This window comes from Physeter macrocephalus, chromosome 21 (genome assembly GCF_002837175.3).
Source record: "Physeter macrocephalus isolate SW-GA chromosome 21, ASM283717v5, whole genome shotgun sequence".
NCBI lineage: Eukaryota > Metazoa > Chordata > Mammalia > Artiodactyla > Physeteridae > Physeter > Physeter macrocephalus.
Genome location: NC_041234.1, coordinates 16303033 through 16330222, shown reverse-complemented (window position 1 = coordinate 16330222; position 27190 = coordinate 16303033). Strand labels below are relative to the sequence as shown.

Below are 27190 nucleotides of genomic sequence, written 5' to 3'. Positions count from 1 at the left end.
ATAAACCCCACTTGATCATGGTGTATGATCCTTTTAATGTGCTGTTGGATTCTGTTTGCTAGTATTTTGTTGAGGATCTTTGCCTCTATGTTCATCAGTGACATTGGCCTGTAGTTTTCTTTCTTTGTGACATCTTTGTCTGGTTTTGGGAAGCTTAATCACTTATTCGAAAATCAAGTGATGTTCTTTCCACCTCATGCATCATCACCAGCAATAAAAATCCTGAGATTGGGACGTTTCAGGCAGCATTTTGATACCACACTAGGTGGAAAAAATCCAACTTTTTTTTTCTTTTGCATTTTAGTGGTCATTGGCGTTTTATTTTTTCTTCCAGTTTTACTGAGATATAATTGACATACAGCACTATATAAGTTTAAGGTGTACTCCATAAAGATTTGATTTATGTACATCATGAGACGATGACCACAATATGTTTAGTTAATATCTGTCATCTCATTTAGAAACAAAAAATTTTTTCCTTGTGATGAGAAATCTTAACGTTGACTCTCTTAACGACTTTCATATATAATATACAACAGTGTTAATTAATCATGTTGTATGCTATATCCCTGAGTACCTGTTTATGTTAAAACTGAAAGTTTGTATCTTTTGACCACTTTCATCCAATTTCCCCTCCCCCAACCCCCTACTCTGATAACCATAAATCTGATCTTTTTTCCTTGGGTTTCTTTGTTTGTTTTTAAAGTATAATTGACCTACAAAACTGTTACTTCCTGGTACACAATATATTGATTTTATATTTCTGTACATTACAAAATGATCACCATGATGTCTAGTTACCGTCTGTCACCATACAAAGATTATTATTATTTACTGTATTCCCCACCTTATGTATTTCATACCCATAACTCATTTATTTTATAACTGTAAGTTTGCACCTCTTAATCCCCTTCCCCTATCTTGCCCCCATCCTCTGGCAACTACATGTTTGTTCTCTGTATCTGTGACTCTGTTTCTATTTTGTTATTTATTTTGTTTTTTAGATTCCACATATAAGTGAAATCATATGGTATTTGTCTTTGTCTGTACCTCTTGAATGCCTCCTTCACCCATTTCTCCCACACCCCAGCACCCCTCCCCTCTAGCAACTACCAATCTGTTCTCTGTAAGTTTTGTTTTGTTTTGTTTTTTTGGATTCCCCGTATAAGTGAAATCATATGGTATTTCTCTTTCTCTGTCTGACTTACGTCACTTAACATAATACCGTCAAGGTCCATCCATGTTGTAGCAAATTTCAAGATTTCATTCCTTTTTATGGCTGAGTTGTATTCCATTGTGTGTGTGTGTGTGTGTGTGTGTGTGTGTGTGTGTGTGTGTGTGTGTATGTACATCACATCTTCTTTATCCGTTAATACATCAGGGGACAGTTAGGTTGTTTTCATATCTTGGCTGTTGTAAATAGTACTGCAATGGACATACAGGTGCATGTATCTTTTAGAATTATTGTTTTCATTTTCTTTGGATAAATACCCAGGAGTAGAATTGCTGGATCATATGATAGTTTTATTTTAATTTTTTTTTTGAGAAACTTCCAAACTGGTTTCTGTAGAGACTGCACCAGTTTACATTCCCACCAACAGTGCACTAGGGTTGCCTTTTCTTTACATCCTTGCCAACACTTGTTATTTCTTGTCCTTTTAATAATAGCCATTATGACAGCTGTGAAGGGGTATCTCATTGTGGTGATTAACATTTCCCTGATGATTAGTGATATTGAGCATCTTCCCATGTGACTGTTGACTGTCTGTATGTCTCCTTTGGGAAAAAAAAAATCTATTTAGATCCTCTGCTCATATTTTAATCAGATTGTTTGTTTTTTTTTTTTTTTTTTACTGAATTGTATGAGTTCTTTATATATTTTGGAATTAACCCCTTATAGATATGTGATTTGGAAATATCTTCTCCCATTCAGTAGATTGCCATTTCATTTTGATGATGGCTTCCTTCACTGTACAGAAGCTTTTTAGTTTCATGTAGTCCCATTTGCGTATTTTTGCTTTTGCTGCAATTGCCTTTGGAATCAGATCCAAAAAATATTGCTAAGACTTATATCCAGAAGCTTTACAGAGTTTTATGGTTTATGGTCTTACATTCAACTCTTTAATCCAGTTTGAGTTAATTTTTGTATATGGTGAAAAATAGTAGTCCACGTTTATTCTTCTGAATGTAGTTGTCCAGTTTTCCCAACACCATTAATTGAAGAGCCTGTCATTCCCCCCATATTCATGGCTCCTTTGTCATAGATTAATTGGCTATATATACATGGGTTTATTTCTGGGCTATGTTCCACTGATCCATGTGTTTGTTTGTATGCCATAACCACACTCTTTAAATTATTATAGCTTTGTTGTATAATTTGAAATCGGAGCATGATGCCTCCACCTATATTCTTCTTTCTCAAGATTGCTTTGTCTATTCAGAATCTTTTGTGATTCTATACATATTTGAGGATGGGTTGTTGTATTTCTGGGAAAAATGTCGTTGTAATTTTGATAGTGATTGCATTGAAACTGTAGTTTGCTTTGGGTAATATGGACATTTGAGCAACATTAATTCTTCCAATCCATGAGCATGGAATATCTTTCCATTTATTTGTGTTTTTTTCACTTTTTTCATCAGTGTCTTACAGTTTTAAGTGTATAGGTTCTTTAACTCCTTGGTTAAATTTACTCCTAGGCGTTCTATTCTTCTTAATGAAATTGTAAATGGGTTTATTTTTTTAATTTCTCTTTCTGATACTTTTAGTGTATCAAACTGCAACAGATTTTTGTGTATTGATTTTGTACTCTGCTAAGTTACTGAATTTATTAGTTTTAAAAGTTTTTTGGTAGAGTCTTCAGGGTTTTCTATATGTAAAGTTATGTTGTTCACAAATAGTGACAGTTTTACTTCTTTCTTTCCAATGTGGGTGCCTATTATTTCTTTTTCCTGCTTAATTGCTCAGGCTAGTACTTCTAATACTATGTTGAATAAAAGTGGGGGGAGTGGACAACCTTGTCTTGTTCGTGATCTTAGAGGAAAATCTTTCAGTTTTCTTCATTATGATGTTAACTGTAAGTTTGTCAAAAATGGCCTTTATTATGTTGAGGTACATTCCCTCTATATCCAGTTCGTTGAGAATTTTTGTTATGGATTGGTATTGATTTTTGTCATATGCTTTTCCTGCATCTACTGAGATGATCATATGATTTTTATTCTTCATCTTGTTAACATGGTATATCATGTTGATTGATTTGCAGAGGTTGAAGCTTCCTTTCATCCCTGGAATAAATCCCACTTCATCAAGATGTATAATCCTTTTAATGTATTCTTGAATTCATTTGCTAATGCTTAGTTGAAGATTTTTGCATCTCTGTTAATCAGGGATATTGGTGTGTAATTTTCTCTTTTTGTGGTGTCCTTCTCTGGTTTTGGTATCAGGGTGATGCTAGCCTCATAACATGAGCTTGGGAGCACTTGCTCCTCTACAGTTTATTAGAAGAGTTTGAGAAGGACAGGTATTAAATATTCTTTGAATATTTGATAGACTTCATTACTGAAGTTGTCTGGTCCTGGACTTTTGTTTGTTGGGTGTTCTTTGGTTATTGATTCAGTCTCCTTACTAGTAATTGGTCTATTCATATTTTTTATTTCTTCATGATTCAGTCTTTGAAGATAGTATGTTTCTAGGAATGTATCCATTTCTTGTAGGTTGTCCAACTTGTTGGCATGTAATTGTTCATAGTAGTCTCTTATGATCCTTCATATTTGTTTGGTATCAGTTGTAATTTCTCCTCTTTCATTTATGGTCTTATTTATTTGAACCCTCTCTCTTTTTTTCTTAGTCTACCTAAAGGATTGTCCATTTTGCTTATCTTTCCAAAGGACTTGTTCTTAGTTTCATTGATATTTTATGTTGTCTTTTTGGTCTCTATTTCATTTATTTCTGCTCTGACCATTATTATTTCCTTCTTTCTAATAACTTTGGGCTTTGTTTGTTCTTCTTTTTCTCTTTCCTTTAGGTATAAAGTTAGATTGTTTATTTGAGATTTTCTTTATTTCTTGAGGTAGGCCTATGTTTCTATGAACTCTGAACTTCCCTCTTAAAACTGCTTTTGCTCCATCCCATAGATTTGGTATGTTATATTTGCTTTTGCATTTGTCTCGAGGTATTTCTTTAAATTTCTTCTTTGATTTCCTCATTGACCCATTGGTTATTCAGTAGTAGGTTGTTTAATCTCCACATATTTTTACTGATTCTTCTGCTCTTTCTAGTCTTCTGTTGAACTCCTCTAGTGTATTTTTAAGTTTAGTTATTATAATCTTCAGCTCTTTAGTTTCTGTTTGGTACTTATATTTTCTGTCTCTGTTGAAGTTCTCCCTGTATTCATCCATTCTTCTGAGTTCAGTGAGCATTTTTTAACCATTACTTTGAAATATTTATCAGGTAGATTCCTTATCTCCATTTCATTGAGATTTTTTTCCTGTGGTTTTTTTATACTTCTTCTTTCATTTGGAACCTATTCCCCTGTCTCCTCATTTTGCTTGACTCTGTGTTTGTTTCTGTGTGTTAGGTGAAACAGCTAATTCTCCCAGTCTTGCAGGAGTGGCAAGAAAAAAAATTAAAATAACAGGAATAAAACATTTTAGAATAATAACAACAGAAATAAGATAAAAAGTTTATAATGGGAATTGCAAAGTTAAACCGTTAATACTAATTTGAAATTCCTAAAGCCCAGTAGCTGTTTCATTCTATTTTTTTAAATTTTTGGCTGCCTTGGGTCTTCATTGCTATGTGCGGGCTTTCTCTAGTTGCGGCAAGCGAGGGCTACTCTTCATTGCGGTGTGCAGGCTTCTCATTGTGGTGGCTTCTCTTGTTGTGGAGCACGGGCTGTAGGTGCACAGGCTTCAGTAGTTGTGGCACGTGGGCTCAGTAGTTGTGGCTCATGGGCTCAGTTGTTGTGGCTCACGGGCTCAGTAGTTCTGGCTCGTGGGCTTTAGAGCACAGGCTCAGTAGTTGTGGTGCACGGGCTTAGTTGCTCCGCAGCATGTGTGATCTTCCCGGACCAGGGCTCGAACCCGTGTCCCCTTCAGTGGCAGGCAGATTCTTAACCCCTGGGCCACCAGGGAAGTCCCTCACTCTATTTTTAAATTCGACAATCTGCCTCCATCAGAGTAGTGATAAAGAGGGAAAAATTAATATTAAGATTTTGATAGAGTGGATCACTTCTAGCTGCATGGTCTGAACAACAGAGATGCCATAAGAAAACCACAACTGTGATGTTTGTCACTCCATGAATGATCACATATATTCCCTCTTTGTACTGTACAAATCTCTGGTAATGGATTTTGCCAGGTTGAGGTCAGAAACACTGATGGCTCTAGTGTAGAGACAGAGACAGCAGAAGGGGAGGGTAACGCAAACTAGGGGAGGTTACTAGCACCTGGGGAGTTGGAGTACCAGCACTGTACAAGATCCCTGAGCTGTCATGGTAACCCCTACTCTCTTAGACTACTACATGGGCATTAACAGTTTCACTTGCCAAAAGGACAGGGAAAGTATCTGTTTTGTTCACTGGTTTTTCCCGTGCACATAAAATAGTATCTGACATGTAGCACATGCTCAATAAAAATCTCTTCGATATAATAAATTGCAACTTAAGAGATAAAAATTAAAAGAATGCCAAAGTGTTTCTTGAGAGAAGAGAAAAATGCTGATTTGCTTTCAAAGTTTGGGAAGTTTTAGAACAAATGGAAACGATCATCTGACCAAATGCTCCCATTTTATAGATGAGAAAATAGAAGTCCTGGTATATATCAAATCTGCAACTAGAATCCAACACTCTGATTTTAAGGTATCTAAAGTGACAAAAAGCTATTCATCATCCACAATGAGAATAAAATACAGCATGGCTAAATTTGAAGTGCACAATATATAAGTCCACATAAAAATAATAAAATGAAAATTCTATGTGCATTTATCACCTATTTTAGTCTGTAATCTATTGCCACTGGTGTGATGTTAGATTTTAAATATTATTTCTTAATGTCTTAAAATCATGGCCCAGTGGTTAGAACTCTGCGCTTTCACTGCGAAGGGAACGAGTTCAATTCCTAGTCAGGGAACTAAGATCCTGCAAGCCATGCAGCATGGCCATAAAAAAAAAGAATCAGTTTGGTTAGTTGGATATAAGTAAATCAATTCTGAATATCCCATTACTGGTCCCAGTTGTTTAGCATATGAATTGAGCACAGAAATATAACCATCGGAAAATAAATATTTCTGTAATTAAATAGAAGTTTATATCTCTGATGATCATTATGTCTGGAAAATATAAGCTTCAGCAAAGTTTAATTTACGTGATTTTCTGATTTAACCGCTAACAGATTTTTCGTTCCTAATGTAATTTCAGTAGTCAAAAATTCAAAGCCAGTTAAATAATTCAGCTACATTAAAGCCTTTTAATATTCACAGTGTTATCTAAAAATTAAAATGGTTAAATATCATTCCCTAGAAAAATATTTTTTGTCCTTTAATAGTTTAAAGGTTTAATAGTTTAATCCATCAGCTTTTTGGATAATTCATATTTACCATTTTACATAAATTGACCATTAGTTTTTATTAACAGTAGTCTTGGGATACGAAGAGTTACGTGTTAGAATCACACACACACACACACACACACACACACACACACAAATGTTGAGTTTAACTCAGGGTAGTAAATAATGCACAATAATTGATGTCTAACTAGCCACTTATGTAACAAGTCATGATTTTCACATTTATTTCAGGGACACATTTTTATAATAGCCAACATTAGGAACAACGATTATAACTTTCCTCAGTTATCCTTCTGCTGTCGCTTCAATGCTAAAATTTAATGACAGTTACCCACTAAGATCTCATGACATAATGTATCATTGTGTTTTGCCAGTGGTTCTCAGCATTGGCCGCACATTGAAATCACCTGGGGAACTTTAAAAGCCTACCAGTGCTGAGGGCCCACCCGAAGAAAATTCTGATTTAATTGGTCTGAGTGTGGCCAGTGTCTCTAATATTCAGCAAAGTTTGAGAACCACTAGCTAGTGCAGCACAAGCAGTCTTATGAGATCTACGTTCAGTTCAGCCAGTGATGTCCTGTAGTGTTTTTTTTTGTTTTTTTTTTTAACAATTACCTGTCACGGCTTAAAGAGATCTGGCCTCTGGTCCTAGATTATCTGGATAATTGCATCAACTCATCACTCCCCTTAGCTGTAAAAGCATGAGAACTATTACTTATTTCTACAGTCTGTTACACTATCATTCCCGTGAAAAATTACATATCTTTTTCAAAGAGAGCACAGTAATTTATCTGTGAAGTGAAATAACACTAGCAGATCATTAACTTTGTACAATGAATGCATCAAGCAGCTGTTACTTAGAAAATAGAACATCTGTTAAATGCCACTGGAGTCACTATTCACTGTCATAGTTATAGCTATAATTTCTGTTCTGCATATTCTGCTTTCATGAAATTCTTTTTAAATAGGCAATGCATTAGTAGTAAAAAGTCAATACACATTGGTATAAAATCCACTATTTAATGTTTTATATTCTTTTAAAATTTATCATTATATTATTCCATCACATTAGCCTAATAATAAAATATGTTCGAATCCTTGGACCATGGCAGAGTAATGTAGGACCTGAAAAAACAATTAATACCATGTTTTATCACGTTTAAGACATATTAGATTGAATGATACACTGTTGATTTAATTACAGCTATTGTGGATCAAAAGAAACACCACCACCTTAAATGTGAACATATATTGTACGTTTTATCTCAATTTCAGAGACCTTAATATGTGACAAATGCACATCTTAGAATTGCAGTAATGTGGTAAATTTGTTCACTTTCTTCCCATGAATATGTTTTGTAGCTAAAGGTAAAAACTCTCTACCATTTCTGATGACCAGAAATGGTATAATATTTATGCAGACTGACTGAAGGCAGAATTCACTTGGTGAGGGTAATCTTTTAAATTACCTTTTTTGGGTGTGTTAGTTAACTCTTCATCCATATAGTGGAAACTTGCACGAGAGATAAAGAAAGATCAAATAAATAGGAATTTTGTAGCATTCTAGTAAAGGATGGAAAATATATGGAAATGGTGTTATGGCACACATTTGGCTAAAAGTGGGACTGAGTGAAGATAGAATCTCTGGGACAGGGGACACCTAAGAGATAAGAAAAGGGGAGAGGGATGAATTGGGCAATTGGGATTGACATGTATATACTGATGTGTATAAAATTGATGACTAATAAGAACCTGCTGTATAAAAAAATCAATAAAATTCAAAAAAAAAGAATTCATTAAAAAAAAGGGGGAGAGGGTGGGAATAATAGGAAATCAGATTGAGAAGTTATCCTAAGAATATAAATCCATCAGAAATTCCAGGAGAATTTGTGGAAAGCATTGGACCTCTGAAAATGTGAAATGGGTGAAAGAGAGGGTCATGGGCAAGTGGTTTTTGTTTCTCTGGCCCTGTTGGAAAATATCTGTGGATGTGTTCCTATGGGACCAGATAATTAATCCAACACTTTTTACTATTTTACCTTTAAATCAATTAAAGATGTTTCCATCACATAATTTTATGATCAACAGAGACTGACAGAACAGGTTTTTCCAGGCTGCTACCTCATCAGTGAAGAGAGTTGATGAAGCTGATGGTGGAATCCTGAACCTCTCATGCCATTTAAAATTAGACTCAAGTGATTTAACTTATAGGTATGAGGGATGAATCAGAATGTAGTTTCCATCCTTCACATGAACCCATGGGTGGGTGTCTTAATTAGGAGAAATTAACCTATGCTACCCATTTCTTTTATTATAAGAAAATTGTTCTAGCATTTTAAAAATTGCTATGGCTATAAAAAAGTAGAGAGCAAATTTGTTTCTTTAAAATCATAGAGGTTAGTGTTTAATATTTCAACTATTTATTCTGGAGCTATCAAATGTTACAAATTAAGGATATGGAAAATAAAGAAAAATGTTAGATTTTGTGGCAATTGATATTTACATTGAGTTCTACTCTTATCTGACATTTTTTTCCCTGTATCATAAAACCCCAGAGCACCAAGTAGATAGTCCACATTAAGCTGCTGTTGAAACTCCTGTAACTAGACTTATGACCATGTCATAGGTCAAAATAAAACTGTGTCTATAATTTTGCTTTTAATTCAATCTTAAAATTGATCCTAGAATCTGTCACACTACTGCATGATTGAAAAAACGAAGAGAGCTGATTTACAATTTATTCAATTTAATCATTGAATTTGAGCTTGCCCATTCAGAAGGGTAGACCTTCCCGAACCCTCTCCAACCCTCACCTCATAAGGCAACAGAAGGAACCATGTGTGCTGAGGATTGAATGCCTTTTAAGAGGAAGAAGTGTATTTTCAATTCTTTCTCCCCATCTCACCAACCCCATAAATAAGTCTACCTTTCTTAAAGAGGTAAGGGTATAGAGAGAATGGCCAACCCAGTAGCTGTAGTTTAATTCAGTAATTCAGTTCTCAATACATCTGCAAGTATAGACATTCTTCTGTTAAGGGAGACTTTTAGAGCGTGGAAAAATGGTTCCTTGACATCATGAAATATAAGTTTTTAGTTTCCAGTGAGTACCCCATATTCCCTTTTTGGTGGCTTTTGATTCCAAACTTCGTACTTTCTCATCATTTTATACTTTGTCTTTAGTCAGTCTAAACCATCCAATCCTTTATGGTAAACTCTGGTTTCAAGAATCACCTCTCCCTTGAAGCCATTCATGCTTATCCCAGCCATGAATTATCTTTTCCTCAAAATTATGTTCTTTCTAATATGATATCAAATTGTTTGCTTGTGTTTCAACTTTTCTCTGCAGCTACACTTTAGGTAGCATTAGAGCAAGGTATGCAGAGACTGCCTCCTTCCTTATCTCTGGCAGTGAATGGCACAGTGCAGAGTGGGTATTAAGCATCTAATGTACATTGACTCATTGAAATTTAAGTAAGATCTTCACAGAGCAAGATCAGCATATTTTTAAAAATCTAAGATCCTATTATTTGTAAGCCATGCCATTAATTTAAAATGCTTTTGTGGGGGAAAATAAAAAATCCATTAAACGAGCACAATATTTTTCCTAACCAAAAATAATATTTATGCAAATGATTCAATCCCAGTTTATTCTTGAATACCACATGTAAAGGTTTGACTTTAGGTCTTTTTACAGTAGGAGTGTAAATTTTCTCCTGATTCACTTTTGGCCATAAACGGTTATAAACTACAACAATGAACACTTTTTTTTCAAGCTCATGTCCATGATGGTGTTAACTTCAACATGTTTGAGTTTTATAACATTGAAAAACATAAAATGAAACCAGAAATTAGTCCACATTTCCTGTTTTCTTGTTCTTATTAACTGAATGAAGTATCACTGGACATTAAACATGTTCTCTTGAAAATTAGCTGGAGAATTTGGGTAGATTTTAATGAATAATTGTTGTTTGTGACCCATTAACTGTTTGCAACAATATTTCCTAAATTCAAAACTTCTCTGATCTCTTCTGAGATTTGGAAATTTCCACTGCCTTTAATCGCATTGCCTGGCTTAGAAGGGACAAATGTCTGTGTACGCAACAACTTTTTGTATCAAAGCTTAAACGTAGTATCATCTTTCTGAAGTTATTTTAAAAGATAGTTAGTGATCCAAATATAAATTAAGCTTTAGCTTCTTTAACTTTGTGAGGTGTTACCTTTACGAGTAAATGAACTGTCGTGACAAGGCACTAGTCTGGAATATAGGAAGTAGGAAATGCTCATTTACATATATTTTCATATTTTTGTCATACTCAAATATAAGTTTTATAAAGGTAAGGACTTTGTGTCTCTATCATTTTATCCACAGTGCCTAGAATAGTGGCTACCACGTATGATTGTAAAGATTGTGTACTACACAAGGGTGCAGACAAAGGGAATGAAAGGGCTGGAATCTAGCCCCTGAGCACTCACAAGTCAAACTGCAGAAGGGCTTTTTCCACCCAAAGATGGCATTTCTCATAATTTCCTAAAAGACACTAGGTAAAATCACCTACATCCCTGCTGTAATAGTGACCCATTTAGCAGGAGCTCAGTAACATTTGTGATTAATACATGAAGGAATTCCTTTTATGAATTGCTAAGCTCACTCATGTGCAACAGATGACACCTACATTACAAATAGCCCTTTGCATGGCAGCTGATAAGTTCATTTAGCATTAATTACCTTAATTTCAGATATTTTTTATTTTGAAAAAGAAAAACAAATAGAAAAGCATATATTGGAATTGAAGAAACAGTGATTGTGTTTTGTATAGAAATTATTTTATACCATCTTTTAACCTCATTTATTCCCCTGCTTATTTGATAGCCAAAGCAAAATCAAAATGTGTATATGTGTGTGTGTGTATTTCTATATATTTTGAGTAGACCAGGACCTGAGAGTATGGAGGAAAGGCAGCCATAAGAGTTATTTCTGTATACTACAAAGATAGAAATGCACCTTGAGAACATATAGGACTAAGGATATATGCTGGCCTCATAGAGACCATCTTCCTGTCGTTTACTTGGACCACTTCTCTTACTCTCTGTGCATATATTTCATTTGCCTCTTTGCAAAAGGTCTCCCTCTACTTCTTGTCATTGCTGCTCCCCAGTGATTTTGTCTTACTATGGCTTTGACTTGCTGCAGTAAAGACATCAGTTCCATTTCAAATGACTTCTCAGCTGGGGTATTACCATAGTCTCTCTCAGTTAAACTTCTTGAGAGAGTATCTGTTTGGCTCAGACTTATCCACCAGGGAAGGTCCAACAGCTGTATGTGGGCGAGGGAGGGATCGGGGGCAGAGGCAGGGAAGTGCAAGATGGTCATGTGGTCTGCCATGACACGTCACAAGAAAGGGTGTACGTAGAGCTGACAGTAAAGTTTATACTAGGATCAGTTTTCCATCAACTCTCTACATAAGTTCTAATATTAAATGTGCTTATTTTCAGGTTTGAAAATCAAGTCTTAGGAAGTGCTGGTGCTCTCTTAGGGGATTTTATTTTATTTTATTTATTTATTTATTTTTTGTGGTATGCGGGCCTCCCTCTGTTGCGGCCTCTCCCGTTGCGGAGCACAGGCTCCGGATGCGCAGGCTCAGCGGCCATGGCTCACGGGCCCAGCCGCTCCGCGGCACGTGGGATCCTCCCAGACCGGGGCGCGAACCCGGTTCCCCTGCATCGGCAGGCGGACGCGCAACCACCGCGCCACCAGGGAAGCCCCTAGGGAATTTTAATAGTATCTCTTTAAATTACTTCTAACTGAAATTAAGCATTTTTTTTCAATTATGAGTGTGAGCAACAAACCCCAGCAGTATCAGTAGTTCCTGTGACTTTGCCAGCAGTCACAGATAAAATTATGACAGATAATTTTATATCACATTCTAGTCATTGAATATAATTCAAAACACTAGTGGTGCTAATCACTACTTTGAAATTATCCTAAAGGTCTGTTGCTAGATCATTGTAGTTACACATGTTACGAAAGAAAACATGTATTACTATCTCACAAATTTTAAAAATATATTTTGTATATTTTATTTAAGTATAATTGTTTTTAATTTTAACTCCATAGCATTTAATTTTATCCGTTTAAAAACATTATTATGAGAAAGGATACTTAAGTTTCACCAGATGCCAAACAGGTTTGTGGCACCAAAAATTTGAAAGTACCTGCAGTAGAAATACAAGAGTGCAATGATTGCTGAATTTTCTAAAAGCAGTTGCTTAGCCACATAGCACAGGGAGATCAGCTTGGTGCTTTGTGACTGTGACCGGCTGGAGGGGTGAGATGGGGAGGGTGGGAGGGAGATGCAGGAGGGAGGAGATATGGAGATATATGTATATGTATAGCTGCTTCACTTTGTTATAGAGCAGAAACTAGCACACCATTGTAAAGCAATTATATTCCAATAAAGATGTTAAAAAAATAAAATAAAAAGTAAAAAACGGTAAATAAGTAAATAAAAGCAGTTGCTTATTTGTGGATGGGTTTTCTGAGATCGACCTTTAGCCAATACGTATACACATTAAGTAAATATGAATATGTTTAGATGGACAGTATGTATGTTTATTATTAAATATGTGCAATCATAAATAAATCAGTCATGTTTATGTACACATACATATTCATATATACCCAGTAAGGAAACTACAGTGTATATAGTATGATTTTCATCATTCCTAAAAACATGGTTGAAAGTTTAAACCCTTGAAAAATCTTACCGTAGTAACTGGACGCATAGCCATTTCAAAAGCTTTAAGTCTTAAGACGACAGTACTCGAAGCTCAAATGCTGTTCTTTTCACAGGCTACTCAGAAAGAGATTGAGAAACAGAAGGTTCACCTAAAGAGCATTACAGAGCTAGGAGAGGCCTTGAAAGCAGTTTTGGGCAAGAAGGAGACCTTGGTGGAAGATAAACTGAGTCTTCTGAATAGTAACTGGATAGCTGTCACTTCCCGGGCAGAAGAATGGTTAAACCTTTTGTTGGTAAGAGAAGAGGCTGGAAGATTTTCAGCCCCTCTCCATCACAAGGAAGAAATTATATAAGCTTTAAATAATAGTATTTATGTTAGCAAATTCTTCAACTCCACATAAATGTTAGCCCTTATTTCATTATCTATTTCTATAGTGTAATATATTTTTTGCATGTTTGTATTATATTCTATATGGAGATTGCACCTAAAAGTAATTTGAATGATACTACAGTTTTTGTCTTTTAAAATTGTACAAAGTAGGACAAATATTTTAAAATATTGTCTGACTAATACTATGTCATGGTATGTCTCTAAAATTAAGGAATACCAGAAACACATGGAAACCTTTGACCAGAATGTGGATCACATCACAAACTGGATCATTCAGGCTGATACACTTTTGGATGAATCTGAGAAAAAGAAACCACAGCAAAAAGAAGACGTGCTTAAGGTAGCAAATAAACTATTATGAAAAGTAATTTTCACACTGTGCAACAGTTATATCAGTCATCTTTGTCCTAAAAGATACAAAGGACTCCTTAATAAGAGTGAAAAAAGTCTTCCTCTCTTCCTTCCCCCCCTCTTTCCTTCCTTTCCTTTCTCCTTTAATGCCTTCTTTCCTTCCCTCCCTAACTTCTTTAATTCAAATGGGAGTTCATGACTTTGAAGAGCCCTGTAATCTGGATATCTGTCCATATGGACCTCTCAGCTAATTACACGCAACTTAAAATGTGATGAGAAAAGGATTCCCGGATTTATTTTGGTGTTATATTGCAAATTCATGCCCATTTTAATAGTTATCCTATATTCTTGTACCTAACACAAAGGTTAGTTTCTCAGCATCGTTCACAGACCATCTGAGTAAACAACGGGAGTCCAATCTATGGACATTTTGCCTATGCGATGTCTAAATCTTAGTAGTTAGTAACAATACTGAGGTTATATAAAACTGAATTTTTCATTCTTAACTATATGTAAACTAAACATGGCTTCGTGTTCTCTTTTTTCTGTATTGAAAGCGATTATTAGGACATCCTAAGCTGTCTTTCTCAATGGCAACTTAGTCTTTACTTAAAAAAAAAAAAATGGTTCCTGTAAAAGGATATGAGGGGTGTAATGTGCAAACGTAACTTACTGATGCTATAATATCTCTATCTGCTGACAGTTTTTTCAGTTCAATAGGAAGAATTGCATTTGAAGAAGTCTCATATAAATTAAACAACGCCTTACTTTGTTTTGTTGAAATTTTCAATAATTTTGACTAGTGGGTTACTATTTAAAGAATGCTTAAAAATTGTAGTTTCTGTCTATACATTTCGTTTATTTTTTATGAAATTGATATTTTCTCAGGATTACAATTCCTTTTTAATGAAAAACTGTAAATGTATTTCAGGCTGTCCCCCAGACATATTTACCCTATTATCTGTACCTTATTTTGCTCTTCCTTCTCCTTCGATGTGTAGGTAAGGGATGTTCCTTCAGGGTCGTTGGAAAAATAGGAACTGAGTTATTTCACTTAAGCCTCTCCAACCCCTTGAGACAGACAGAGCTTTCCTCAGTCCCTCTGTCTGTGACGCAGAAGTCCTATCTGTTAGAAAATCCATCTTTTCCATGGCAATCGATATGATAAAGAAAAAGGGAACTTGTAAGTACTCGGAAGGAACAGAAAATTGTTCTTCAGCTACCTTCCTTCCTGAGCACATATTCAGGTTGTTCCACAGCTTTGAAATTCAGGAAAGATAAAATAAGACTAAGTATAAAATACTACGATTGTTGCCAGCAACATAGAAAAGTTATTTTCCATAGAAAAGGAAAACATCCCTTGTCCTTCTTCAGACTAAGGAAATACTTTCAATAAACATAGATGAAACGTAACCAAGGACAGTGACCTATTTTCCTGAGGTCACACACATTCTCACTCTACTCCTATTTTATGGAAGTTGGCTTTTTACTCCCTCCATTTTCTCTCCATGTGCTCTTTCTCTTTCTCTCTCTTTCTCTCCCCCCTCCCTCGCTCTTTCTTTTGCTTTCTCACTCTTTCGCTCTCTTTCAACTTCCGTTTAATTACTAACTTTAAGCCCTGTCTCTTGCTCACGGAATATAGCGTTTAAAGGCTGAAATGAATGACATACGCCCAAAGGTGGACTCCACGCGTGACCAAGCAGCAAACTTGATGGCAAACCGCGGCGACCACTGCAGGAAAGTAATAGAGCCCAAAATCTCAGAGCTCAACCATCGATTTGCAGCCATTTCTCACAGAATTAAGACTGGAAAGGTAGGAAGATCTGCTCCAAGGTGGAAACTAGTGATAAATGATCTCTTGCGAAGGTTGCGCAGTACCCTGAAGGGGGGAAGCAACCCTCACAGCAAGGTTTTCAAAAGGAAAATGAAGGCCAAAATGTATTTGAGGAAATTTTACCATTGAATCTCATGGGAGATCAATCTCTCTCCCTTTTTCCCTCCCTACCCCCTGTATCCCTCTCTCTCTGTCATTTTGTTTTCCATGGCACAGCTCGTCTAGAACTGCATCCTGCACTGGTTTACATATGTACTTTCAGGGGTAACCTGCAGCACAGTAACAAATAACATGCTGCAGGCCAACAGCAGCAACAACAAAAAAGCACAAAAGACATACATCTAAAGAAAGCACTACCGACATATTTTGCCAAATATAATATTGCTTGTGTGTGATATGGAAGAAATATCCAAAATGAGGTCTTGTACATCTCCTGCATGATCTAGGGTTTCTGTACATCTTTGCTGGTTGTGCACATGTGTGTATGTGCGTGTATTTTAACTTGCTCTTGCTAGTTGCCGATAATTACTATGATAAAATCCATTAGATTATAATGACATGCAAGCCATGAAGACAAATAATTGCAAAGCTTATATATCCTAATATTTGTAATTTTATATGTCTATTTATACTTATTCTATTTAATGAAGAACCAGGGTATATGGAACTTTTGCGTGATAACCCTTTATATTTGTGTAACATTTAATGAAGGCAAAAATCTTATCTAATAGGTAGCTTGCAAAAATATATAAACACAGTATTATCGAATTTGAACTCTTTGGTGAGTATCAAAATGCAAGGAATTACCTCCCAAATTTATAAAATCTAGTTTGACACATTTTTCAATATATATGATATGCTTTCAAATATAAAAATGTATGTAAAAGAAATATATGTGTTTACATATACAGATAATTGCTAGAAATAATCTTAAATGAGAATAACACTGAAATATTTGTGAGAAAATGCGATATGTCAGGTAAGTTTTGATTCCTGGAAAAATAGGAGAATACATTTGAAAAATTATTTTGGTAATTATGGACACCCAATAATAGCATGGTTTACATCTTCTAAGGCATTACTTTGTATCACTGTTATATATGATAGTACATATATAAAGGAATTCCTAAAATATATGGAAATGTGATATGAATTTTAAATACTTTATTGCATGTGAAACATACTCTTCAAAACTGGCCTTCCCAAAGCAAAAAGGTATTAGCTTACCTTAATTCGTTGCTCTTGTTTGTAATAGTTAACTAATTAGTTCTACTCATTTATATATTAAGTAAGTGATTCTCACCTGAAAAACATCTGACAGATTCTAAAATTTTATTTTTAGTCCATAGTTGTTTTTTGTAAGAATTTACTCTGCTGTTTAAACAGACAGTTGTTTTTACTTCTGGAGATATCATTAAATGGGTAATATCTAAACAACCAAAAGTTACTTTAGTCATCTGAAAGATGAATGCTAATACTTCATTACCAAGTTTTGTATTCTTCCCATTATACTTATTAATAAATCACTGAGCCAGAGTATATTTAAGAGTAAACAGGGTATTCTTTTCTTGATTTTTGTCAATGGTAGCTTTAGATACATTATGTCACAAGACTGTGACTTGTAGGTATTGAAAAATGAGTAGAAGTCATCATGCACCGTAGAAACTGACAAACATAGCAAGGCCAAGAGAAGTTTGTGAATTGTCATTCTATATTCTGTATGAATGTGTCAGTATACTTCCAGATATCATGCATCAGGTGAGCCATTTGATGTGTTTCTTTTATTACCCATACTGAAGAAAAGCATAAAAGATTTTAAATCAATATTTCAACTCTACATTAATTGACGACAATCACACTTTTACTTTTCAAAGCATTCCTTTTTCTCTAAATTCATAGAGATGACTGAATGCAATAGTTGACCCCATTTGGGGGCTTTGAAGAGATAATTAAGCTCTATCATCATGATGAAACAGAAAATATGGAGTTAAAGCATACCTGACATTTTGCTTGTTTATTTATTGCATTAACTAATGGTATTGAGTGTCCATTGTGCTAGTGAGTGTGGGAATATACAGGATGTTAAAGATACTTGCTTAAAAATATATGTCTACAAACACAAGTTTAAATACTTATTGCAATCATATAATATGCTTAACACTAGTACATCTTCATGGAGATGTACAGTTAATGATGAGGTGGTCCCAGCAATCACATAGTGTGGTAGGAAGAACAATAGACATAGAAGATTGAATTCTGAACTTTGTCAGTGTTAGGCAGAACATGTGGTCTCTCTGCAATTCCATTTTCAGTGTTTATAAGATATGGGAGTTGAACTAGATATGTAGTTTTTAAAAGGAAAACTATCCCACCCTGCAAAGGAGTTATTATTTAGAACCGAGTGTATAAAATGGATAAGAGTAGACTTATTGGATGGGGGAATTTCTGCCCTTTTATCTTTCTGCTTCCTCTGATGAGGTTCAGGAGGTACCAGTTATGTGCATAGAACATGGTGTAAAATTTCTGGGTTGGATTAGTTAAAATTAGGACTAATTAGTTGCATTAGTCCCTGATAACTCTAAAATTTGTCTAATAATCTTTTGTTGATGCAATGATGAATTTAATGACTTGTATGTGTGTTTGCTTATGTAGTAGGGTAATTTGGGCAGTGCTGGAATTCTCAGGGATAGCCTTTGATCGCAAAGTCAAGTTCCTATTAGAGTAAGGCTTATGGAAGGTAAGATTGGTTTGGAATATGACATTCTTAAGGTTGAGTTTATGGGTAGTTTTCACTTAGGAGAAAAACTTGGGAGAAAATCTACAGTGATAAACAAAAGCAGATTGGGAGTGAATATGGATAGAACTCAGTTTAAGAACTAATTTCAGGATCCTTTCAAAGGTCAACTAGAAAGGGCAAATGAGTAGAGCAAAAATTTATTCTGAGAACTCACTGATAATGTCTGGATTCACTATTTGGTGAACATGAAGTCTGTGTCCTGCAAGGACTGTCCATGACAAGAAATTCCAAAATCAAGAAAGCAATGTACATTGGGTTCCTCGGTTTAGATTGGCTGAGAGCTTGTCCATCAGATGCAGTTCTCAGCAGTGGTAATTTTAACTATCAGTGAGGAGCAGTGTGGCGAGAGGAAAAAAATTCTTAACTTCAAGCCGCAATACTTTGAGTGTGATCTTGGATTTGACCCTTTACCTCACAGAATCTCATTTCCATCCAGAAAAGCAATAAGACTATGCCTGTCTTATCTTAACCTCAAGATTGTGGTGAGGATCCAATGACCTAAGATGTGTGAAAGCATACATTGAAAAAATCTATAAATTATTATAATTATATAAAATGGTGAAAATAATATCAATAATTATTTTTATCATTATATATATATTAGACTTAATGGCCAGATTTTGAGAGTTAAGATGGAAATTGATGGGGAAAAGGAATGGAGGAATAGCTGATTTCTCTTTCTGGTCTCTGCTGGAATGGGCAGGGACCAAGAAGATGTGTCTTTGCTATTTCCACTGCAAGGGCCAGCCTTATAGATTATCGAGTGGACCAATTTAAGAACTGGAAAGTTCTGCTTGTCCCAAATAGGGCCCATAAAATACATGAGATTCTATCTTCTCATTTCATTTAGGTTAACCAGCAGTATCTTATGGCTTTGAGAAAGCTTAATCTCTCCTAATACGTATGAAATAAATTTGAGAAAATGGCAGTTTTGATGGGGAGGGTCAGAGTTATAAAAATGAATCAGCCATAATTTCAGAACCTTGGGTAAAGTTGATGGAATCATTGGGGAAAGACACCACGACTCAACTCTTTCTGATTTAGGGCATCTGAACATGGTGGCGTAGCATGGTGGTGGTTGGGGGGGTGGATACTCTCAGCAAAAGAAAGTGACAGGAGACAGAAGCCTAGAAAGGGAAATAGGAAGGCAAAAGTAAACAGACTACTTAGTCTTGTTGCTTATGGCACTTCTACCCATCTCCATCTTCTGAAAAGTCAAGTTGGAGAGGAGAGTCAGCAATTTGGGAGAGATGATATTTGAGGCAGATCTTCAAGAATTAATGAAGGAAGGGTTGGAGAAAGGGAGGAATATGAATGAGCTCTTACCAACCATGCACTTTCAGGTCACAGTGTTTGGTACTGTGGTACCTAAATTGCTAGGTAAGATGTGAATTCAAGGAGCTTATTGTTTAATAGTGGAGCAAGATATATTCATAGATACTGGGCTGACAATGAGTGTATGCTGAGTCAATTTAGCAACCACTCCAGCAACCTAGAGGAGGTAACAATTCAGTATAAACCTATGACAAAACCTCAGGAGTGTATAGTGTGTTCGATGGAGGGTAAGTTCAGTTTGCTTATGGAATATAGAGCACAGAGCGTGAAGCTTAGTGTGGATAAGACTGAAAAGGATGATGAGACATAGTGTGGGGAGAGATCATGACAACCAGACTAATAATTTATGCTTAATTCAATACTCAATGAGGAGTTCTTGATTTTTTTTTTTCATGCACTGTTGAAAGATTAGCCCGGCAGTGGTTGTGAAGAGAATTCAATTGAATAATGACAGGAAGTAGGGAAACCAATTAGGAAGCTATCACAATAGTCCAGATGAGAAACAGTGAGTAGCTCAAATAAAGGGGTATCTGTGGGAATGGAGAGGAAGTGACAGTCTACAGCAGTGACTCTCTAACCTTTGTGTACTTGGACGAACTGTTAAAACACAAATTGCCCTCCCCTCCCCCCCTTGCCTGAAGACTAAGACTCAGTAGGCCTTGGGTAGGCCTGATAATTTGCATGGCTAACAGGTTTTCAGGTGATATTGATGCCAATGATCTAGAGACCATACTCAGAACCACTGGTCTAGAGACACTGAGAACTAGCCTAGAGTTAAATTATTATATATGAGGGCCAAGAAGGTGATGAACTGAAAACTGACTCAGGATTCAATACTAATTGAGTCCAAAAGGCTGCCTGTGAGTCTCAGAATAAAATTTGCATCAAGATATATTCATCACATTGTAATACTTAGCTTTAAAAGCATGTTGAGTCAATAGACCTTAGCTGTATCCTATTAATATAGGCAACTACTTTATAACAGAATATTATGCAACATACACATAATTTGCTTAGTTAGATTGTGTTCTCTTCTAGAGATTTAGAAATATTTCACTTTCTATGGAGCTAAAATGTTACATTATTGCCCGTGCAATTGGTACTAACCAAAAGAAAAGTGAACTTGTTTTCTGTGTCTTCATTCTTTATTAAGATTTATGTGCCGTTAGATATTATATACAATATGTTCCTTAATTTCTATATGGGCCTTAAATTTGTTTTCGAAATCTGTGTAGCAGTATGTGTACGTGTGTGTGTATATATATGTGTGTGTGTATATATCAATATATATGTGTGTGTGTGTGTATAATTACAACATGGGGTTTGAATGGTCTGCCATCATATATGTAAATATTCATAATTTTATTGCTGTAATATTTATAAAATGTCAAGATTTTCATCTCCAATCAGTCCAATCAGTGTTAGCAGGTGTAAAAGTAATCATTCTTTGGATCAGAGACTATATATATATACATATATATATACACACACACATATGTATATGTATATATATGTTTATATAATATATATACATATATATGGCTATGAGAGAGCCAGTGAGTTTTTCATTTAGTGTACAGTATATCAGGAAAAAATACATGGTTGGGTCTAATTTTATCTTAAGTAGTGGCTTTAGATGTGAAAAGTAATATATAAATAATTTAAGGATAGTTTAGACAGATATTGTGACTTTCCCAAGCATCAGTGGGAAATAAGTAATCCATCTATTGAATGTCACCTAGGATGTCAAAATAAGATTCATTGGATTTGAGAATTTTAATTGAAACCTAATTTTCAGTAATCAACTTTATCAATACAAATATATTGATCTTTTTCCCCTTCATAGTCTATTTCTAATTTAACACCTTCTCTGACAGAAGAGAGCATGGTCTGTTAGCTGGTATAGTTACTCTTATTGTATAAATATATTTTTAGTAGACTTTTTTACAAAGAAATTATTTAAAAAGTCATAGATGAAAACTTAGGTAAAGATCTATAGGCATCACATGATTTGTAGAGTATTACATATGTAATAATCACAGCTAAAATCCTCAAGTAATAGTAACAGATTAATACCCAAACTTTGTGTTACTCTACCTGCTAATTTTATTTCACTGAAATAAGTAAGTTAACCTAGCAACAGAATTTCTATATTAACATTTTTGCACGTTTATAATTTTCTGTCCCTATAGCAGGTTAGTTCTGTTGGAACTTTGATAACACATTACTTTTGTAATTATTTACAGTGTTTCCAAAGTAGATGTTAATTGAATTTGGTTCACAGTGTCATTTGCTAGAACTAACTGGGTCTTATTAACATGACATTTAAAATGATTAAAGCTATTTGGTGATTTCTGATCATGATCTTTTAAAAAGGAAAATGATTCCTCCGATCAATCAACAGATGTAAAAGTAATCAGTCCTTGGACTGGAACTTTCAGATATTTATAGGGGGCTGTGAGAGAGCCATTGAGTTGCCCAGGTTGTCACAGTTAGATAGCCTGGTTAGAAAACATTAGATCCTAATTCATTGCTTTGTCCACTCCAACGTGCTGCCTCTCAGCATACATTGTTATGTCTCTATTTGTATCATCAGATATTTATTGTTGGTCTATTATGGGTTAATATAAGCGTGTCCAGTTTCACTTAAAACATAATGATTTCAGTACTTCTTTGTATTAAAAATAACTGTAATTAAACAAAAACCAGAAATGAGAGAGGGAGAAAGGAAGAAAGAAAAAAGATCAGAAAAAAATAGAAAGTTGTCCAAAATGTTAAATGTTTCAATTCATCTGTCTCCCCCATATATTTTACAGCTAAATCCTTTCTTCTTCTATTTCAGTTGCTACTACTAAACTCATGTAATCATGAGGCAGAAAAATATTCCAAGTTATTCTCAATAAAAAGTAGAAAGTGGGATGATTATTGAACCACCAACATATCTTAACCAATCAGTGTATTTGTATCCAATTCTGAAAAGTGTGACCATAAAATTAATCTCATCATTTCAAAACCAACAGAGATGTACTGGGTAATGTCTCTTAATCAGCCTTACAAATTTGGGAAGTTACCACAATTTCACATTTTTATCCTCACAGCATCAAAGATAAGCCAATACCTTACCTAATATCAAAGAATGCAGCCAATGAAAGGTCACTTACCCAAGTCAGTTTGTTTTATCTTTAAAATTATTTCTTATGTCCCTTGGAGCTTGCTCTTTTGAATTTAAAATAAGTGAATTAATAAATCTATAAACTACTTTATCTGATTATCTTGGTTTTAGATAGGTCTTTTCAATACACTTTTTTCTCTTTGTAAGTTTTCTTTCCTCTCCAGATATTTTCATTTGAAATAACTCTCCATATCTTATCTTTTCTGTATTATAGGATGTTACTGGTCCTTGAAACTTTATTCATTTTGGTTTCCATGAATTATTCTTATTTAATTTTTTCTATACCAATATGGTAATGATTAATAAATTTTCAAAGCTGCAGAATGGAAAGAGGAGACTGATTTGAAGCAATTTTAAACCAGTCTGTAGCATTTGGAATATTAATTTTCAATTTAGATTTTAGTGTGATTTGAATGTAGTGACCATTTATCATGATTACTGAGATTACATAGTCCATATTAACAAATGTTTACTTTGCTGTCTGTGTAAACACAGTCATTATTATGTTAGTGTATCTATGCCCATTAGAGTAATATTTAACCAAAAGAAAGCTTACATTTTAAAAATGATAAAGTGTATCTGAGTAATTTTGAATGCTTCCAATTTACAATGAATCAATTTGTAATTGATTTTGCTTTTTTCATTCTGTTGTTGTTTGTTAACTTGTTATATAAGTCACCTTTAATGCTAAAACTTTAACAAAGCCTTAAATTTCATTAATCTTAAATCATGCAGCAAAGCACAATTATTAGCTGTTAAGCAATCTGAAACCACATTAAAAAATCAAGGAAAACAAAGTGTTGTCTTTCTCAGTTTCTCTGTCTCTTCTTTCTTTTGTGTCCGTTTATCTATCTGATTATTAAACTTGCCTATGTTTTACTTTATTTGTATTTTGTATGACTTCACAGTCATGCTAAAGCTCTTAAGATGAAAAGGTAAGTAAAAATTAAATTGTATAAAACCTATGCCTGGTTTATACTTTCTCCTGCAATATTATAACTTTTTTTGATTATTTTCTATGTATTTTAAGACCTATATTGTGTGCACTGTCTAACGTGTGATTTAATTGTGATTCTAGTTCTTCTTTGGTCATATACTTTCTTTAAAGTCAATAGAAGTAATGTATGCAAAAGTTAAGATGATTTATCCACCATTGATTTCAGTTTCTTCAAATAGTTTGTCATAATTCTGAATCAAAGAGGCAGGCATTATATACTTTATATGGCTTAAACTTGGATGATTCAAGAGTGAGCTATTAAATTATGGATGTTTGCTTACTATTCATTTCTTTTTTAAAATTTCATTAAGCATTAAAAATTACAAAGACAACGAACACCAAAGAATGACATGTAAAACTTTTATTGGTCAGAAAAGTCATGACCTAATGGTGAGCCAGTGAACTCTTAAGGAAAAGCAATTAAAATTTCCCAACTCCTTGACGAATATTAATCACATGGATGTCAAATGGCTGGTCTGATCCTGCCAATAGAATAGCCTAAATAACTGAGTTGAATAGTTATGGTTATTTTGGTTATAAAATTAGTTACTGGTTAATTTGATTTATTGGATGTTCTAAAATTAGCAATTAATATAATAAACACATTTTATGTTTAAAAAATTCGTTCCTTTTGCTGTGGAAAATACAGAATAGTATAAGATGTATTCCCAACTTCAGGGATTAAAAATCTACTGGGGAGACAAATATAAACCCTTGAAAGTCAAACAATATTACATTCAAATATGTAATAGATACTGCAGCACAACCTAGGATTATACATAAATGAGGAATAGAGGCTCCCAATACAACATCTCAAACCCATTCCCATAGATTTTCCTATCCCCAGAGGGCTTTCTGAAAATTCCTCATGAAAGTATCTGGGTGCAAGTGAATGAGATGGACATTATAAGAATTATCTAAATCCACTAAAATTTCCTAAATAAAGCATCAGCATTTTGACTTCTCTTAGTAAGACATTACTCCTGTGACATATTTCATACTAATAATGAACTATTGGTTCTTTTCAATGTCGTTGTCATAGTAGTTGCTATTGATCTGTACTGTCCAATAAGGTAGCCACAGAGTACATATGGCTATTGAATATTTGAAATGTGGCTACTCCAAATTAAGATGTGCCATAAGTGTAAAACACAGTGGGTTTTGAAATCTTTGTGTGAAATAATGAAAGTAAAATATCTTATTAATAATTTTATATTGATTATAGGTTTATATAATAATATTTTGGACATATTTGGAAAAAAATATAATTAAATCCATCTGATTATTTTTACTTTTTAGTATGGCAACTAGAACATTGAAAATTACATGTATGACTTGCAGAATATTTCTATATAGCTGCATAGCTACAGTAAACAAAGCCTTTTGAATTCAGAGGAGAGAATTTACTGTAAATTGATAAAATTTTAGGGAAGTATTCATGCAAAAAGTGTCTTATTTCTAACATATACGCTAATACATCATCATCCTACCTGTGCTTATGTACTTTCAGCAATGAGAAACTCACTACTTTAAAATTTAGTGCTTTAAAAAGAAAAAAACAACATTTGCAACACTAATTAGTTGTTCCTATATTAAACTAAAATTCAGACTCCAAGTAATTTCTACCCATTGACTCTAGTTATTCACTTTGGAACCACACAGAATAATTAAAATCCCTAATCTGCATAATGGTCCTATTTTTAACAAATGCATAGTGGTCTTTGATCAGGAAATCTGAACCATACACATACTACTAATGAAATCTAAGTTTGCATTATCTTGCTTGAATAATTCATCACTCTGTACTAGTGTTTCCTAAAATCCATTCGTATCTGCTTATATTATTTTTGTACTTAGTGGTATCGTGTTGTTGCTAACATTTGGCCAGCAATTAATATATATCCACACATGAAGTGCTGATTACTCCAGTCTCTTCAGTTTTATTTATTTATTTATTTTTCAGTCTCTTCAATTTTATACAGAGGAAATTGTGTTATTTAAAATTCCAGATCATTCAAGATTTCCTTGAAATGTTTATTCTGCTATTCTATGATTAGTCATATATTCACTTAGTTTTTCAGGGAATGTTCATTTATGAGTAACTACTATGTACCAGGAATGACTCTAGGTTGAACAAGACAGACAAATTACTCATCTTCATGGGATGTTTGTGAAACTCATCCCTCTCAATGTGTGTGTTTTTGCATACTTTTTGGTCTCCACATAATTCCTGATGAAAATACTGCACAGGGCAGAACAAGTGCAAAGCCCTTTGGCATCCTCCTTGAGACCACTCTCTACATTGATGCAGATTAATTAATTAAGTTTTGTTGTTAAAGAATGATACAACTTTACCAAACTGGAGTGTCAGTGTCTCCATGTTCACCATTAGAATTTCACGATTTTGTCAAATAAGTTGTTAAAATAAAAATGCCATGTCAACAAGCATTTATTTTATCCTTCGTAAACCATATGTTTTCAAAAGAGGAAGGTCTTGACCCGAGCCAATGGATGGGTACAAATTTGAGGGGAAACAATAAGACCAATATTTATTGAGCATTTATTATATACCAAACAACATTCTAACATACTTGATCCTCATAAAAGCTCTATGAGGTAGATATTCTTCTTATCCACATGTTACACATAAAGAAACTGAGGCTCAAAGAGGAGAAATAACTTGCCCAAGATCCCTCAGCTGGTAAATGGTGGAGCCCAGATCCAATCTAGGCATTCTCATGCAGGAGTTTTAGGCTCTTCACCAGAAGGTTAAAAACATTCTAAGCCTTGAGGGAGAGATACCAGGAGCTTACCAATAGACCTGTAAAAAAGATTGTATTAGGACCACTTAAATAAGGCTAGAAAGGTCCTTGGGACAAGATTAGGGGAAGCCTTGACTATCATGCTGGAGTTTGGACCTTATTTGACTTGCACTTCTTGAGCAGAGAAATAACATAATGAAAGCCATGGTTTTGGAATATACTGACCTGATTACAGTGCACAGGATAGAAC

General features: G+C 34.5%; 1 protein-coding gene across 14 annotated transcripts in view; it reads left to right on the top strand.

Moving 5' to 3' along the window:
- Positions 1-27190, top strand: part of DMD (dystrophin) — a 2398628-nt gene that overhangs the window by 1053961 nt on the left and 1317477 nt on the right. For all 14 annotated transcript variants that reach the window (XM_055081921.1, XM_055081920.1, XM_028482834.2 and 11 more), the window contains 3 exons: positions 13415-13594; positions 13904-14032; positions 15686-15856. In XM_055081921.1, coding sequence (XP_054937896.1) covers positions 13415-13594; positions 13904-14032; positions 15686-15856 — 480 coding nt within the window. The remainder of the gene's footprint in view (positions 1-13414; positions 13595-13903; positions 14033-15685; positions 15857-27190) is intronic.